Raw genomic sequence first — 18,802 nt, forward strand, 5'->3', positions numbered from 1 at the left:
CCCTTCAATTGAAAATACATAAAACACATCTGAATGTCTTCCACATGATTTTGATTTTTTGGTGTTGTGGTGCAATTTATAGTTCTACTACGGTGAACAATCTTAAAAAAATCATAATTTCTTCGTTTGAGTTCCGATTCACGAACTGTTTGTTTCCACATGATTTTGATTCTTTGCTTTTCAATGTGCATATATGAGATACTCCTTTTTGTTGGCCTAGAATTTTATATAAATTGTTGATGCATATTATAATCATTCTGGAGGCTCAATTTGGAGAGGCCCAACAACAAGGGACTAAACTAGAACGTTTACAACTTGTTGGGTTTAAACACAACAAGGTATAACATCAAGGAGTAATTCATAATTTACCATGTGATCAAAATTTTCTGTTTTTGATTGATTGCTATATGCATATTCTTGAGATGAAATTGCATGGTGTTGGTTGCATTTGCCTTTAGACCTAGTTAAATTTGAGGATTGTAAATTCAATTTAAATAAGGCACCTTGCCTTTCTTTTAATCTCTTGTAATTCTCTCTCTCATTTTACTCCCCTCGAATATAAATCGATGTTTCTCTTTATTGACGTAAAGTTAAATTATAATTTATATTAATTTAGAGTAATTATAGAGGAGAGAAGAAGCATTGGATTGAAGAAGGCAGGTTTTTAAATCGAAAGTTCTCTTGTAATTTAATTACCTAGGTTAACATACAAATTCTCCAAGGCTCGGGCAATGTGGTTTAGTTAAGGCAATGCACCAATATGTTTATCTTTATTGCTTTAGTTGGCATGCTAAGGTTGAATGGTAGTGATATAACATGTTAATAAAGATAATAAAATGATGAGACCAAAAGTGTAAAAACCCCTTATGAAGGATATTAAGTCTATGAACACCTTCCAACACCATGGGCTTAGTCAAACCATAGATCATCATAACCTTTTCAATCAATGAAGGTATGCTTCTATCAATGGGAATCTAAGTTGCATTGGATTTTTTCCTTAATGATGTTGGATTAGGCTTAACTAGTAGTTTTGGCTTTTTGATCAAAGAAGGTTAAAAATATTATAGAGGCACACATAGAGAAGTGCAATTGTACTAATGCATGGGAAAATGTAGTATCTACTCTACGGATCCAAGAGTTGCCCTTGAGGTCAATGGTCGATGCCATTGGATTGTGTAATTGGTTTGTTTGCCTAATTTATATTTGAGGATTAATGGTTGTCAACATTAGCTGGTATATATTGAGTTTGTGGCCTACCTACATCGACCAATTTTTAACTTGATTCGATCAACAAAGGTTGAAAATAGAATTGATGGGATCTTGGCCCACTAGGAAAGCCAATGGGTCTTCCCAAGTTTAATAGTGAGGGCTATTAGAACTTGAGTAAAATAGTGGAGGCATTTAATTAATTAAAAGACCTTGATTAATTAAATTATAACATGATATTAACTCGCTTAATTTTTCACTTGTAGAATCAGAATTGACAACTCTGCTTTAACGTTGCGATCGATCATCGAAAAATAAAACAAGCTAGATGGAAGTAATTTTTCTAACTGGTATAGAATCTCTGGATTATACTTGGGTCTGATGTTAGGAAACGATCCAGTTATGCAGCGGAAAACAAAAATTTTTACAACAACGGATCATTCCTTAGAATCCAAAATCAGGGCACAGAAATTACAGTTTATACATTATAAGAATCTGTAGAAAAATCAAATTGAAGTTTAAGAAATCATACGCACGATTGGAGGCTCCTCGAAGTTGTCTCTGAACGTATTTTGCTATAGACCCAAGTGTAGGATTGAACCGACGTAGTCCACACGAAGACAATTGGAAGGAACTAAAGAGGGATTTGTAGATCCTCTTTAGCCTTAAGAAACAAGAAGAAAAATCAAAGAAAAACTTTGATTCTTTGCAAAAGCAAAAACCTGGGGCTAGAATGAAAAGGGGCTGTGGGTTTTTCTCTCAAATGAAAATATTGAATAATGAAAAATCTATATCTTTTACAATTAACCTTTTTTTCTTTTATAGTAAAGTTTAATTGCTGTATTTCCATATGGAATAGGCTTGGACTCTAACCCAAACACCCCTTGTTTCCAAACACTCCCAATTAGATATTTATTTTAATTCATCATTATCTCAATTAAAATCAATTATATATATTAACATTTAACAATAATGATAATTTATTTAAATATATGCGAACACATATTTAAATGTAATTTCACTTATTTAATTTTTCTAACAAATTAAATAAAGGCTACAACCTTAGCAGATTTAATTGCAGTGTGAAATTACCAAAATACCCTTTCACCCAAAAAGACGAAAATGCCCTTCCAACTTCCTGGCTCTTAAATTATCTTCTATGTGTGTGACCCATAGGCTCCTCATCATACCGGTAGTGTGTAGTATTGTGATTAACCCCAATTAATCGTCTCACTATATAAAAACCAAGATTGGCCCCTACCAAGACATCATGGCCACCCGATAGATTCGGATTTAGCAAAGTAGCTACCTGTCAATGATATGGTTACCGTACAATTCGATCCTTTCATCATCCGTTATCTCGACGAGACCGAGGCCTAGAAATAGTGTCAAACTACGATTGCTCTCGATATTGTGTATTCAGTTATTGGACCAATGACCTGTATTATAAACTAGATAGAACAATAACTCAATCCCACTGTGGCCACAGTTTTAGTGTCATTGCCATTTACTGAATTGCACCGTGAGATGACTTCTCCTGTACCCAGGAGTGATGAATCCTTTTTATATCCACCATAGTCTTGATACACTCCTTGATGCAGCCAATCACCACCGTATTGACAACTCTGAATAGAACTGCGTTAGACTAGTGTCAAACTACCCTAATCAGTGCACAAGGTGCTCCGATGATCTCAAGTCTAAGGATCACATGCACCACCATTCGTTAGAGGATTTGTTCCATAGACACTGGGGTTACCATCCATATGGAATCCTCTGGTGGGTTAGTCTAGTGAACTTGCTGCGTTGTATTCACCTACAGCAAGCACCCATGTATTGCACCAGGTTGTCACCAAACAACCTTGACAAGTGAGATCAGTCACTGCCTTTCGACAAGGTCGTTCAACACTATGATAGCCTTACCGTATTATCTGTGCCCTTACTTCAGAATAATACTGGGGCCACGGACGTTTCTAGAATGGCCACCATATGTGCTCATAGGGTTCTCACTATCAAGATTTGAAACACTTGATACCCTCATCACGGTTCTACCATTCTAAGGACATATATCAATACATATTGCAATAATAATGATTTATGCGATATAGAATGAAATGCCTTTTATTGATTAATGAACATTGTTACAAAGAGTCAATTCTACAATAATCGATTGGCTCTAGGGCACCTACTCTAACATCTGAAAGTAAATTATATACCATCAGTAAGCTCCTTCCCAAGAGTCTGGTGTTGATATCACCCAGGGATAGCAAGACGGATGAGAGTGCCAAAGTTGGCCCTCACATACTCAAGATAATTGGGTGCAGTGGGAGGGTTGAGACCTAGTTTGGACAATGATGTAGTCTTGAAGTCCTTACATGATTCTTATTCTTTGTTCACATATAACATGAACATGAATGAGTGGAATCTCCCTGTGTTAGTAAGTGATCAGGTTCGCACAACGGAAAAATGTAATTTTAAAAATAAAAGATCACTTACACATCCAAGATCCGAGTACAGATTATAATGTTTTCATGCATAAACAAAAACATAAAATAAAATCTATGTAAAAACAAATCCATACAAGGATTTAGTTCATACCCACTTACACATCCAAGATCTGAGAGATAAGGTGGCTACGGTTTTTTGTTTTTATAAAAAGTATATCTCTTGTGTTTTAATTAAGTTGTACTTATATAATGCAACTAATTAAAACCCTATTCCAATAAGGAATACCCATGGGCACCAACCCAAGCTTACCCTTGCAACCAAACACCATGTAATTGCTATTTTAAATTAATTAATTATTATTATAATTAAAATCAATTAATATATAATAATATATTAACATTTAATTAATAATAACAATTCATTTAAATATATGCATACATATATTTAAATATAATCTCATGTATTTAATTTTAATATTAAATTAAATATCGGCAACAACCTCAACAAATTTAATTGCACTGCGAGATTACCAAAATACCCTTTCGTCCTAAAAGACGAAAATACTCTTATTACAAATTGGTACTTAAATTATCTTCTAAGTGTGTGACCCATAGGCTCCTCATCATATCGGCAATGTGTAGTATTGCGATTAACACCAATTAATCGTCTTACTACACACAGACCAAGATTGGCCCCTAGCAAGGCATCATGGGCACCCAATAGATTCGAATTCAGTGAAAACACAACCTATCAACAGTATGGTTACCTTGATATCAAATCTCTTCATCATCTGTTATCTCATCGAGGCTGAGGTACAGAAATAATGTCAACCTCAGATATCCTCGATATGTTTGTATTCAGTTACTGGACCAATGACAGCAAATATAAATTGGATTGAGCAACAACTCAATCCCACTATGGCCACAGCTTCAGTGTCATTGTCATTCACTAAAATGCTCCGTGAGATAACATCTCCCGTACCCGGGAGTGATGAATCCTTTGTCTATCCACCATAGTCTCGATACACTTCTCAATGTAGCCAATCACTACTGTACTGATAGCTATGAATAGAACTACATTAGGCTAGTGTCAAACTACACCAATTGGTGCACAAGGTGTTCTAGTGATCTCAAGTCTAAGGATCACATGTGCCACCATCCGTTAGGGGATTTATGTAACACCTACTGAAAACTGTACAATGCATGCATAATAACAATAAAAAGTTGGGCCCAAAGTTTTCTTTTCATTACAAACTCATGTGTCTTTTATACATAAAGAGTACTATTTACAAAAATGTATTTTAAAAGACAAAAAAAGGGGAAACAGTGTAGCTATTCCTCATTGCTTGCCGACGCCCCTCTGACCGCAACATCACCTAGAACCTGCATCCACAAAGGAAAATAACGGGGTGAGCACAAAATAATGCTCAGTAAGTAAAACTCTCTATCTGTCTGTCCCCGTATGAATAACTCTTAATTCTTTCCTTATGCTATCTCTGATTCTATTTCTGTTTCTAATAACATCATGGCCTCATCTTACCGGAGGTACGGCCGGATGGCGTTCACACAGCACCATCTCACTCTCTATGGCTATCGGGTGGAATTCACACAGTACCAACCCGTTCTTAGTGACTACCGAGTGAGGATCACAAAGCACCAACTCGGTTCTTTCTAACTATCGGGTGGAGATCACCTAGCGCCTACCCGTTCCTCATGAATTTTGGGTAACGATCACCAAGCATTTACCCGTCTCTAGTCACTATCGGGTGATGGTCACAAAGCATCAACCCGTTTCTACTAAATGTCGGATGATGATCACAAAGCATCAACCTACTTATCTATCACTAACCGGGTAGCGGTCACAAAGCATCTACCCATTTCTACTACTCATCGGGTGACGATCACAAAGCATCGACCCATCACTCTAAGGGCTATTCGGATGATGATCACCAAGCATCAATCCGATTCCCATAACGGTCGGGTGATGATCACAAAGCATCATCCCAACTATACTACTCTTCTAATTCATTCTATTGTAGCATTTTTCAATGCTCTCTACTCTTAGAGTAATTTTACCCACTAAGCTCTCTACTCATAGGGTAATTGCATAAACCATTTCCTTACACTTTCTTAGATCACTTTTCCATGTACAACTAGTGCCTATGGATGGTTCATCTTCACCAATGCACTTATGAGATGCCAACATGCAATGTTGCAAGAATTAAGGTTCATTTCTCACACTCAAACCTCTATTAGGCATTTCATCAAACAACTCATGTGCACTACAAAACTCTATCATAGCCATGATTCTAAAACTTTTCTTAACCATCCAAAATGGGGAAAAACCCCTTCGCAAAGTCACAAAACCTGCCATAGAAAACACTTCCAAAAAGGGAATACATAATACCCCTTAAATTCCATCTCAACTACCTTGCCAAACCAACAACCCATTTCTCAAATTTGCAAGGTATAAACAATCACAAAGCATAGAAATCTCTATTTAATCCTTCATACATGCTATATTACATGCACATCACATACATACATCATTTCTATCAAAACCCTAATCAAGAAAATTCATAAATCTCAACTTGGGTTGGGTTTTACTTACTTGTTAAGGAGAGACTTCACAAATTCTTCCTTTCACTTGTTTAGCTTGATATCTCCTCAAATCTTAGCCAAAAGAATGAAAACCCTCAAACTTCAATATGGGTTAAAACTCCCAAATCACACAACTTAAGAAGAAATCCTTACCTTAGGAAGCCTTAGGTTGCTTTTCTACCCCAAAATCCTTCAAAAATCCCTTGGAAATCCTTGATCAAAAGAAAAGAGAAGTTGAGAGGAGAAGAATGGAGAGTCACGTTTGAGAAGAAGAAATGAGGGGTTTCTTTGATTCTAATTCCTTTTAATGAAATATAAACACACTCATTCCCATTTTGCCCTTGTTCTACTTTGGGAATTCCATCCATATCCTTTGATTCATTACAAACTCACCCCTATCTCAACCTATTCTCCATGAAATATCCTTACAATTAACTCCCCACTTTTCCTGCTAATTAGGGGTAGAAAGGTCAAATTGTCCTTAAGGAAGAAAATATCTAAAACTCAATCAACCTTTTATTCGGCCCGTCGCCGCGGCGAAGAAACCTCTGTCGCCGCGGCGAAACTTTCCAGGGAGTTCCCCTTGGTTTCAACACATCTTCGCCGCGGCGAAGCTTCTTCTTCGCCCCGGCGAAGAACGGCAGACTGAACTTCTTCTGTTTTCATCCAATTTTCAGGGCAAACATTCAACACAACACTCAAACAAATAATAATAACAAAAACCAACTCGATTAGGGGCAAAAGAGGAAACAATAACAACGTACCTCAAGCGGGGCGTTACAATTTATTCCATAGATACTGGAGTTACCATCCATATGGAATCCTCTAGTGGGTCTGTCCAGTGAACTTGCCTATAGTAAGCACCCATGTGTTGCACCAGGTTGTCAGCAAACAACCTTGACAAGTGAGATTAGTCACTGCCTTTCGACAGGGTTGTTCAACACTATGATAGCCTTATCATATTATCTATGTCCTTGGTCAGAATAGTACTGGGGCTACGGACATTTCTAGAATGACTGCCATATGTAATCATCAGGTTCTCACTATTAAGATTTGAAACACTTGATACCCTCATCACGATTCTACCATCCTAAGGACATATATCAATCCATATAATATGATTTACGTGATATACTGGATAATGCCTTTTATTGATTAATAAACGTTATTACAAAGAGTCAATTCCACAATAATTGATTGGCTCTAGGGCACCTACTCCAACACCTTGAGCTTCTATCTGAGACAACAGAGCAGGACATTAAAAGGTCCAAACTAGTGTTTTTAGTTGATGCTAGCACTGGTGAAAGGAAAGGTAAAGGCAAAGATAAGGTTAAAGCTAAATCCAAGCCCAAACCCAAGTCCTCAGATACTCTCAAGTATATGGGAGATGTCAGGAAGGAAAGGAAAGGAAGACAGTTTGCTCTATTGTGGTGGGCCTAGCCATTGGAAGAGACACTACAAGTCCTTCCAAGCAAATGAGAAAAAGATTATTGCTGCATCTTCTTCTAAAGGTATATTCATGATTGAGATAAACTTATCTCCTAGCACATCTAGGGTCATTAACAGTGGATGTACATCACACATTTGTACTAATGTGCATGGACTGCGAAAGAGTAGATCGCTCAATTTAGAGGAGGTAGACCTACGTATTGGGAATGGAGCTAGAGTTTCTACTGTAGTTGTAAATGTTTATCAATTATCCTTGGCTTCGGGCCTTATCTTAGAACTTATGGATTGTTATTATGTACCTTCCTTTTCAAAGAATATTATTTATGTGTCTGCTTTGGATAGTTTTGGATAACATTTTGATATATCTATCAGATTGTTGTCTTTTAGTTTGAATGGTATTCATTATGGAAATGCTAGTTACACAATGGTTTATATGCTCTAGATATGGATAAAGGGATATTCATTCTTGAAAATAAGAAAGCCAAGCATGGCGATCTTAAGCAAACATTCCTCTGGCACTATAGGCTAAGTCATGTTAATCAAACTCGCATAGCAAAAAACTCTATAGGGACGGAGTCTTGGACCCATTTGATTTTCATTCTTCTGAGGTAGGCAAGTCATGCCTTTTAGGCAAGATAACAAAGTTGCCTTTCACTGGCAACAGTAAAAGATTTACAAAACTACTAGGGATCATCCATAGTGATGTATGTGGTCCTATGACAGTTCAAGCAAGAGAAGAATATTCTTACTTGATCACATTTATTGATGATTACAGTAGAAATGGTTTGACAAGTTCAAAGAGTTTAGAAATGAAGTACAAAACAAACTTGGAAATAGTGTTAAAGCTCTTTTGTCGCACCGAGGAGGTGAATACTGTTAGTAAACGGTCCCGTATACGCAGCGGAAACAAAACAAAATTAATGTAGAGATCGTTTACGTGAGCCAAGATCAAGGGTATAATTTTACAATTTTATCAAAGCAAGAATCTGCATAAATTAATAATCTGTGTTTAGAAACCATACGCACGTTTGGAGGCTCCACCACGATTGTNGAGCGATTAGCGCTCACCCTTTCATTGTTGATTGCTTTGCAGGTAGACTAGAAGCGAGGGATGCTAGAGACAGCGGGACTACACGTGAGGGGAGATGATTTATTGTCATCTCAATGTTTTTATCTTGATGTAAATAATGTAAATGATAAATATTTGTGAAATACATTTGGAAGCTTCCACCCTATAAATATGTTTTGATTGTGTAATTTCTTAAAGTTTATAAATTATAAGTTTGGATCCTACGTGACATTTTACATGCATGTTTTGGATATTATTATTATTATCCTGACACAGATTTTTTCTAAATACAACTTGTTCTCTAGACATGTATTCTCGGGATTCTCATTGAGGGATATTCAGAAGATACCTGACTGGAGGGGGGTTTTACAATTGGGTTGAGCATGAAGTAAAGACCAGAACAGCTCAGGTTGTGTTCTCAAGTAAGACAAAAAATATAAACTAAAATTTTGGTTCATTTTGGTCCTTTAGGTGAAGCATGACACCCATCACCTCCCCCCACCCCACCAAAAGAAATAATAATTAAATAATTAAAATGTCAGTTTTCAATTAAAAAGGCTATTCAAATACAATTATTTCATATCCATGGTTTTATGTCATTCCAGAAAATCATGAATTATTTCAAAAATCTTACAATTTACTGATACAGAGAAGTCTTTATTCACCCAAAACCTTTCTTTTCTTTATAGACTACAATTTGCTCTTATTTTCACCTTGATGCACCACAGCCCTACAAATTTGATAATGTTTGAGAATCAAGTACAGTTTTTCCACATATAATTAAAAAAAATAAAGTTGGGGTTAATATCTATATCCCTAACTCACATGATCTCAGATTATTTCAACCACCCTGAAAAAATATTATAAAAGTCTAAAAATGTTTAGGTTCTAACTCTGAAGTAACTAATTCTTCGTTCAAAAAGCTTTATTTGTAATTTTAATTTCAGAAGAGCCTAAAGAGCAAAAATCATTCAATTAACAGGAATCATTCATATACTGACATACNTGTCAAACTACACCAATCGGTGCACAAGGCGCTCCAGTGATCTCAAGTCTAAGGATCACATGCACCACCATTGGCCCTTATAGAAGGAGACCAGATTAGCTCTGTAATGTTGGGTCCCGATTGGAGGACATTACTGATGACCCGATTGGAGAGATTTGTGGGGGGACATCATCCCACTATCACCAGAGATGTTATGTCGGGTCATCAGCCCTCCCAAACATATAGTGAAGCACTCGCCAGAGCCATCAGAGCAGAGGTGTACTTACAGAAGGAGACCAGATTAGCTCTTTCCCCAACAGTGGCAAGTAGTCCTCTCCAGCTTGGCCAATCCAGTAGTGCAGAACAAGTTGTTGGCAAAGACGATAAGGGTAAAGGCAAGAAAAGAGTTCTAACTAAAGCCAAAAGGAAGGACATGAAGAAAAAGGGCCAACAAAGGAAAGGTGAGGTCAGTTACTGTAAGAAATGTTGGAGAAGACACCGGGGTGAATGTCTAGTAGGGACCAATGTTTGTTTCAGGTGCCACCAGCCAGGTCATATTACTAGAGATTGCCCCATTGGTTCTGCAACTTCAGTACCTGCAGTTGGAGGCACGACAGCCAGGGTATATAATATGGCCCAGATGCAGGCAGATGCCAGCCCTTCAGCAATCAGTGGTCAGTTATTATTCCATGATACTCCCTTGTATGCCTTGATTGATTCTAGTGCTACTCATTCATTCATCTCCTATGGTATGATTAAAAGATTAGGGTTAATGCCTATTAGAATAGAACAAGCCATTAAGATTGAATTGCCTGATGGTGAGGGTGTAGTGACCTATGAAGTCTTAATGGGGGAGTTAGTGACTATTAAAGGCCGAGATATGATGGTAGATTTGATTGTCTTCAATATGCCAAACTTTGACATCATTCTTGGGATGGACTTTCTTAGTAGATATGGAGCAGAGATAGACTGTCGTAGGAAAAAAGTCAAGTTTAATCTAGACAATGGGGATAACTTCATTTTTGGAGAAGGGCACCCAACTAGCATGATGATTAGTGCAGCAAAAGCTAGAAAGATGTTGAAAATGGGGTGTTCTGGGTACATTGCACATGTAGTAAGGGAGAGAGTTCGAGCTCAAGTGTACATGAGGTACCTGTGGTAAATGAATTTATTGACGTGTTTCCAGATGAATTGCCAGGTTTACCTCCAGAAAGGGAAGTAGAGTTTAGTATAGAACTAGCCCCCGGTAGAGCACCTATTTCTAAGGCTCCTTATCGCATGGCCCCAGCTGAGCTCCAAGAGTTGAAGAAGCAAGTTACAAGAGTGGTTAGACAAGGGCTTTATCAGGCTGAGTCATTCCCCATGGGGTGCTCCAATTCTATTTGTGAAAAAGAAAGATGGATCTATGAGGATATGTATAGATTATCGTGAACTGAATAAAGTAACAGTAAAGAATAAGTACCCATTGCCTAGGATAGATGATTTGTTTGACCAATTAAAAGGTGCCTCAGTGTTTTCAAAAATTGATCTAAGGTCAGGATACCATCAGGTTAGAGTGGCTAAGGAAGATATACCGAAAACGGCTTTCCGAACAAGGTATGGGCATTATGAATTTGTTGTGATGCCATTCGGATTGACTAATGCACCTGCAATTTTTAAGGACTTGCTGAACGCTAGTTTTTCATGATGTCCTTGACAAGTTCATAGTGGTGTTTTATTGATGATATCCTAGTTTATTCCAGACTTTAGAAGAACATGCCGAGCATTTGAGATTTGTGTTTACAAATTGCGAGAAAACAGCTGTATGCCAAATTTTCAAATGTGAGTTTTGGTTGGATCAAGTTACCTTTTTGGGCATGTGATCTCTAAACGGTGTATCAGTGGATCCTAGTAAAGTAAAGCGGTGCTCAAGTGGCAGAGGCCAAAGACAATAAAAGAGGTTAGAAGTTTTCTAGGCTTAGCAGGGTACTATAGAAGTTCATGGAAGGCTTTGCAAAGATAGCCAGACCCACTTACAGCTCTCACCAGAAGAAGTACCATTTGAATGGACTGAGGCATGCGACAAAGCTTTCAGGTTGAAGAAATGTACCACCTACTGAAAACTGTACAATGCATGCATATAACAATAAAAAGTTGGGCCCAAGTTTTCTTTTCATACAAACTCATGTGTCTTTATACATAAAGAGTACTGTTTACAAAATGTATTTTAAAAGACAAACAGGGGAAACAGTGTACTATTCCTCATTGCTTGCCGACGCCCTCCGACCGCAACATCACCTAGAACCTGCATCCACAAGGAAAATAACGGGTAGCCAAAATAATGCTCAGTAAGTAAAACCTCTATCTGTCTGTCCCCGTATGAATAACTCTTAATTCTTTCCTATGCTATCTCTGATTCTATTTCTGTTTCTAATAACATCATGGCCCATCTTACCGGAGGTACGGCCGGATGGCGTTCACACAGCACCATCTCACTTTCTATGGCTATGCGGTGGAATTCACACAGTACCAACCCGTTCTTAGTGACTACCGTGAGGATCCAAAGCACCAACTCGGTTCTTCTAACTATCGGGTGGAGATCACCTAGCGCCTACCCGTTCCTCATGAATTTTGGGTAACGATCACCAAGCATTTACCCGTCTCTAGTCACTATCGGGTGATGGTCACAAGCATCAACCCGTTTCTACTAAGTGTTGGATGTGATCACAAAGCACTCACTACTTATCTATCACTAACCGGGTAGCGGTCACAAAGCATCTACCCATTTCTACTACTCATCGGTGCGATCACAAAGCATCGACCCATCACTCTAAGGGCTATTCGGATGATGATCACCAAGCATCAATCCGATTCCCATAACGGTCGGGTGATGATCACAAGCATCATCCCAACTATACTACTCTTCTAATTCATTCTATTGTAGCATTTTTCAATGCTCCTACTCTTAGAGTAATTTTACCCACTAAGCTCTCTACTCATAGGGTTTGCTAAACCATTTCCTTACACTTTCTTAGATCACTTTTCCATGACAACTAGTGCCTATGGATGGTTCATCTTCACCAATGCACTTATGAGATGCCAACATGCAATGTTGCAAGAATTAAGGTTCATTTCTCACACTCAACCTCTATTAGGCATTTCATCAAACAACTCATGTGCACTACAAAACTCTATCATAGCCATGATTCTAAAACTTTCTTAACCATCCAAAATGGGGAAAAACCCCTTCACAAAGCCACAAAACCTACCATAGAAAACACTTCCAAAAAGGGAATACATAAACCCCTTAAATTCCTCTCAACTACCTTGCCAAACCAACAACCCATTTCTCAATTTGCAAGGTAACAATCACAAAGCATAGAAATCTCTATTTAATCCTCATACTGCTATATTACATGCACATCACATACATACATCATTCTATCAAAACCCTAATCAAGAAAATCATAAATCTCAACTTGGGTTGGGTTTTACTTACTTGTTAAGGAGAGACTCACAACTTCTTCCTTTCACTGTTTAGCTTGATATCTCCTCAAATCTTACCAAAGAATGAAAACCCTCAAACTTCAATATGGTTAAAACTCCAAATCACACAACTTAAAAGAAATCCTTACCTTAGGAAGCCTAGGTTGCTTTCTACCCCAAAATCCTTCAAAATCCCTTGGAAATCCTTGATCAAAAGAAAGAGAAGTTGAGAGGAAAGAATGGATTCACGTTGAGAAGAAGAAATGAGGGGTTTCTTTGATTCTAATTCCTTTTAATGAAATATAAACACACTCATTCCCATTTTGCCCTTATTCTACTTTGGAATTCCATCCATATCCTTGATTCATTACAAACTCACCCCTATCTCCCCTTTCTCCATGAAAATCCTTACATTAACTCCCCACTTAACTCCCACTTTTCCTGCTAATTAGGGGTAGAAAGGTCAATTGTCCTTAGAAGAAATATCTAAAACTCAATCAACCTTTTATTCGGCCCGTCGCCGCGGCGAAGAAACCTCTGTCGCCGCGCGAAACTTTCCAGGGAGTTCCCCTTGTTCAACACATCTTCGCCACGGCGAAGCTTCTTCTTCGCCCCGCGAAGAACGGCAGACTGAACTTCTTCTGTTTTCATCCAATTTTCAGGGCAAACATTCAACACAACACTCAAACAAATAATAAAACAAAACCAACTCGATTAAGGCAAAAGAGGAAACAATAACAACGTACCTCAAGCATGGCGTTACAAGAAAAGATTAACTACAACTTCAATTCTTACATTGCCAGAAGAAGGCATTGATTATGATATTTACATTGATGCTTCCCACATGGTTAGGAGCAGTGTTGATGCAGCAAGGGAAAGTCATTGCTTATGCCTCTAGACAATTGAAAGACTATGAGAGCAGATATCCTACCCATGACTTGGAATTAGCAGCAGTGGTTTTTGCTTTGAAGATATGGGCGACACTACTTGTATGGAGTGAAGCAACATATACACTGACCATAAGAGTTTGAAGTATTTCTTCACTCAGAAAGAGTTGAATAGTGAGACAGCAGATGGTTAGAATTGGTGACAGACTAGACTGTGACATTAGATACCATCCAGAAAGCTAATGCAGTAGCGATCCCTTAGTAGAAAAGTCCTTTATCTCAAATCACTGTACAGGGACAATTACAGTAGGAGATCCTCCAAGAAGGAATTGAAATTGTGATCAAAGGAGGATTGGCCCAAATGGAGATCAAACCCACTTTGGTGGAGGAGATCAAGATGAAACAGGGTAAAGATGATACCTGCAAGATAATCTGCCACGGATATAGAGGGTAAAGACGACTTTAAATAGTCAATGGGGCACTGATGTTTAGAGATAGAATATGTGTACCTCAAGATGATGAACTAAGGAATAAAATCCTTAGTGAGGCACACAATACACTTTATACAGCCCACCTTGGAAGAGTAAAAATGTATCAAGATGTGAGGAAAAGTTTATAGTGGTCACGTATGAAACAACATTGCCGATTATGTTGCCAGATGTTTAACATGTCAACAAGTAAAGGCAGAGCATCAGAGACCATCAGGATTACTCCAACCCTTAAGATTCCTAAATGGAAATGGTAGGATATCTCAATGGACTCATAGTAGGACTTCCTAAAGTTCAGCAAGTGTATATACATTTGGGTGGTGGTTGATAGATTGACCAAGACAGCTCATTTCTACCTATGACGGATAGATAGATGCATTTCGATTGGGCAATTATATGTCAAGAGATTGTGAGATTACATGGATTACCCAAGACGATCGATTCAGACAGAGATACCAGGTTCATATCAGCTTTCTGGTTGGAATGCAGAGAGCATTGGGTACAAAGTTAGCCTTCAGTACGGCTTATCATCCTCAAACTGATGGCCAAACTGAAAGGACCAACCAGGTGTTGAGACATGCTGAGAGCTTGTTGTATGGATCACAAGGCAAAGGAGTGTTGTACTTCCACTAATAGAATTTGCCTATAACAACAGCTACCATCCCACTATCCAGATGGCCCCATATGAAGCATTATATGGAAGAGTGCAAATCTCTTTGTATTGGGATGATATTAGAGAAAAAGACTCATTGATTCAAGTATTGGACCAGAGATGACCCAGAAAACGATTGAAGATGTTAAGCTTATTAGAGAAAGAATGAAGCAAGCTCAAGATCGACAAAGAGCTATGCCGACCTAAAACGAAAAAAGTGGAATTCCAAGTGGCGACAAGTTTTTGTAAAAGTTGCACCTTATAAACTATTATAGATTTGGAAAGAAAGCAAGCTCGCTCCACGTTACATTAGACCCTTTGAAGTATTGGAAAGGGTAGGCAAAGTAGCTTATGACTTGCGCTGCCAATGAGCATGGAAAGAGTCCATAATGTTTTCCATGTCTCATTGTTCGTAAGTATGTTAGTGATCCTTCACATGTGCTTCAGATGGAGAAGTGGAATTATAGGATAATTGCTTATGAGGAACGCCCAGTTCAAATCCTTACAGAAAGGTAAAAGAGCTCAGAACAAGCAAATTCCACTAGTTAAGTACTTTGGAGGAATCACAAGATAGAAGAAGCTACTTGGAAATGGAGCAAGATATGAAAGATCGATCCCTAGAGCTGTTTCTATAATTTCGAGGACGAATTATTGTAAGGGGGAGGAAATGTAATACCCAGATGTCAAAGGTATGTTCCTAACTCAAATAGTCCTTTAAATGTTAATTTTATGTTAAAAAGCATAAAATCTAACTAAGGGCAAAATAGTCAATTCATTTGGAACGGTATGAATCAATTATCCATAGAAAGCTTAGGGGCAAAATGGTTATTTTGCCTATGATAAGCATTGAAAAGTCAAGGATGAGTAGGCTTCATTTCATTTAATGGCATTAATTAAGTAATAATTATGTCTAGTGTGAAATGACCAAATACCTTATATGAAGAATTAAGGACTTATGAGTTATACAATTAAAATAATGGGCCAATTGCATAATTTTGGAAAATAATGAATATTTTCCTATAAATGAGATGAAATTCGTTCAAGCAAAGGAGAGAGCCTTTCTTCACATTTCTTCATTTCTTTCTCTCAAATCTCCATGAAACAAGCTTTTTTCTCTAAGTTTTAAGGTTTTGCTTAATTTTTCAAGGAGAACAAGATAGACCTTGGATCTTCATTTTGAGGGTTTAAGGTAAGGTTAAAAACTTTAGTTTTGATGTTTTGAAGATTTGAGGTAGATGTTGAGGTATAATGTTATATATGTAGGATTAAGGTTGTAAAAGAAGTAAAGGCAAAGGATTCGTTGGAGGAAGTCTTTAAAAAGGTAAGGGAACCTCCCATGACTTTAGGGTTTATGCTAGGGTTTGTAGATTTTTATAAAACCTTAAATTAAGGCTTTAGGCATGAATTATTTGATGCAAGTAGTTGACTCATTTATTCTACTTATTGCTTTGAATTCATTATACATAAGTTATTGCTCTTATGTTTTATGAGTTGTTATGTTGATTAAGAAATGAAGGTGGATGCTGATTGTGGCAAAACTGTAGTATTGGAGGCCACATGGTGTTGAATGGTTGCTATTAGAAGTGTTAGGTGTTGTTTGCATTAGCTTACAATATTATAGAATAATGGATGATTATGGGAATGAGATTTTACACTTCCTTTAAGATGTTAAAGACTATTAGGGGAGATTTATTTGATCCATAGTTGACATATGGGTTTGTCATAGGAATTGATGTGGCATAGGTAATATGAAAATTCGGATTTAGTGACTTAGGGGTTTTGTTAACCCTGCTTCAGTATTTCAACCATAACTTGAGTTATAAAAATCGAAATGAGATAATTCTTGAAGCATTAGAAAGCTAAGACCAGACCTATAACTTTCATGTTTATGCCAAGAGCCAATTCATTGAGAAAAGGATGAAAATGACCTGAATATAACTGGTTATTAAGTTTAGATCTAACATGACATTCTTATATTATGAATTGAATTATTATGTTTATTGTAATTATGTCATGTACTAATGTTTACCCATTAGTTGATGATCTTTGAAAGTATACATGGTCATGATTTCAATGCATGATTATTGTTATGAAATGGCATGAAGTTGCAATGTAATACAGTTTTAAGATAATGTATGTGAGCAGAGTAATGTAAATGGATTGATAATTCATAGATGAATTAAAAGTATTAGCTCACCAAATATGTATTTACATGCCATAAGATATTAGAGATGCATATAGACATGATGGAAAACGCGTAAGCATATCCTCGTATACCGGTTGAGGAAAGATGAATATATGCTTTAGATGCTAAATAACGCGTAAGCACGCCTCCCTGTGATATGAGCTCTATATGATATGATGCTTAAGATGTTAAGAAAGGTTCGATCGGCTAGACGTTAAATGTTTCATATGCATTTAGTTGCATTACATGAGTTATGATATTATTTACTCATGAATGATTATACTCATGTTAGATGATTTATTATGTCATGACATGTGATGTATGTACTATGTTTACATACTTATTTGTATGTGTACACATGGATGTTTATATAGCCATAGGATAAAATGATTAAAAGCATTGAATTAGTAATAAAAGGGGAAGTATCCCTAGATGTAAAAGATAAGTATGTTTAATAAATAGTTTAAATAAAGATAAATAATCATTTAGAATGAAACAGATCATTCCTTACTGAGCGATTAGCGCTCCCCCTTTCATTTTTGATTGCTTTGCAGGTAGACAAAGCGAGGGATGCTAAGACACGGGACTACACGGGAGGGGAGATGATTTATTGTCATCTCAATGTTTTTTATCTTGATGTAAATAATGTAAGATAAATATTTGTGAAATACATTTGGAAGCTTCCACCCTATAAATATGTTTTGATTGTGTAATTTCTTAAGTTTATAAATTATAAGTTTGGATCCTACGTGACATTTTACATGCATGTTTTGGATATTATTATTATTATCCTGACACAGATTTTTCTAAATACAACTTGTTCTCTAACATGTATTCCGGGGATTCTCATTGAGGGATATTCAAAGATACCTGACTGAGGGGGGTTTTACAATTGGGTTGAGCATGAAGTAAGACCAGAACAGCTCAGGTTGTGTTCTCAAGTAAGACAAAAAATATAACTAAATTTTGGTTCATTTTTGGTCCTTTAGGTGAGCATGACACCCATCACCTCCCCCACCCCACCAAAAGAAATAATATTAAATAATTAAAATGTCAGTTTTCAATTAAAAGGCTATTCAAATACAATTTTTCATATCATGGTTTTATGTCATTCCAGAAAATCATGAATTATTTCAAAATCTTACAATTTACTGATACAGAGAAGTCTTTATTCACCCAAAACCTTCTTTTCTTTATAGACTACAATTGCTCTTATTTTCACCTTGATGCACCACAGCCCTACAAATTTGATAATGTTTGAGAATCAGTACAGTTTTTTCCACATATAATTAAAAAAAAGTTGGGGTTAATATCTATCCCTAACTCACATGATCTCACGATTATTTCAACCACCCTGAAAATATTATAAAG

At 37.0% G+C, this 18,802-nt stretch overlaps 1 protein-coding gene across 1 annotated transcript; it reads left to right on the top strand.

Moving 5' to 3' along the window:
- Positions 1–9,968: 9,968 nt before the first annotated feature.
- LOC116134023 lies at positions 9,969–11,185 on the top strand. The gene is made up of 2 exons (XM_031419667.1): positions 9,969–10,845; positions 10,941–11,185. The coding sequence occupies exons 1-2, from the start codon at positions 9,969–9,971 to the stop codon at positions 11,183–11,185; spliced, it is 1,122 nt and encodes a 373-aa protein (XP_031275527.1).
- The last annotated feature ends 7,617 nt before the right edge of the window (positions 11,186–18,802 follow it).

Source organism: Pistacia vera, unplaced genomic scaffold, assembly GCF_008641045.1.
Source record: "Pistacia vera cultivar Batoury unplaced genomic scaffold, PisVer_v2 Contig280, whole genome shotgun sequence".
NCBI classification, from domain to species: domain Eukaryota; kingdom Viridiplantae; phylum Streptophyta; class Magnoliopsida; order Sapindales; family Anacardiaceae; genus Pistacia; species Pistacia vera.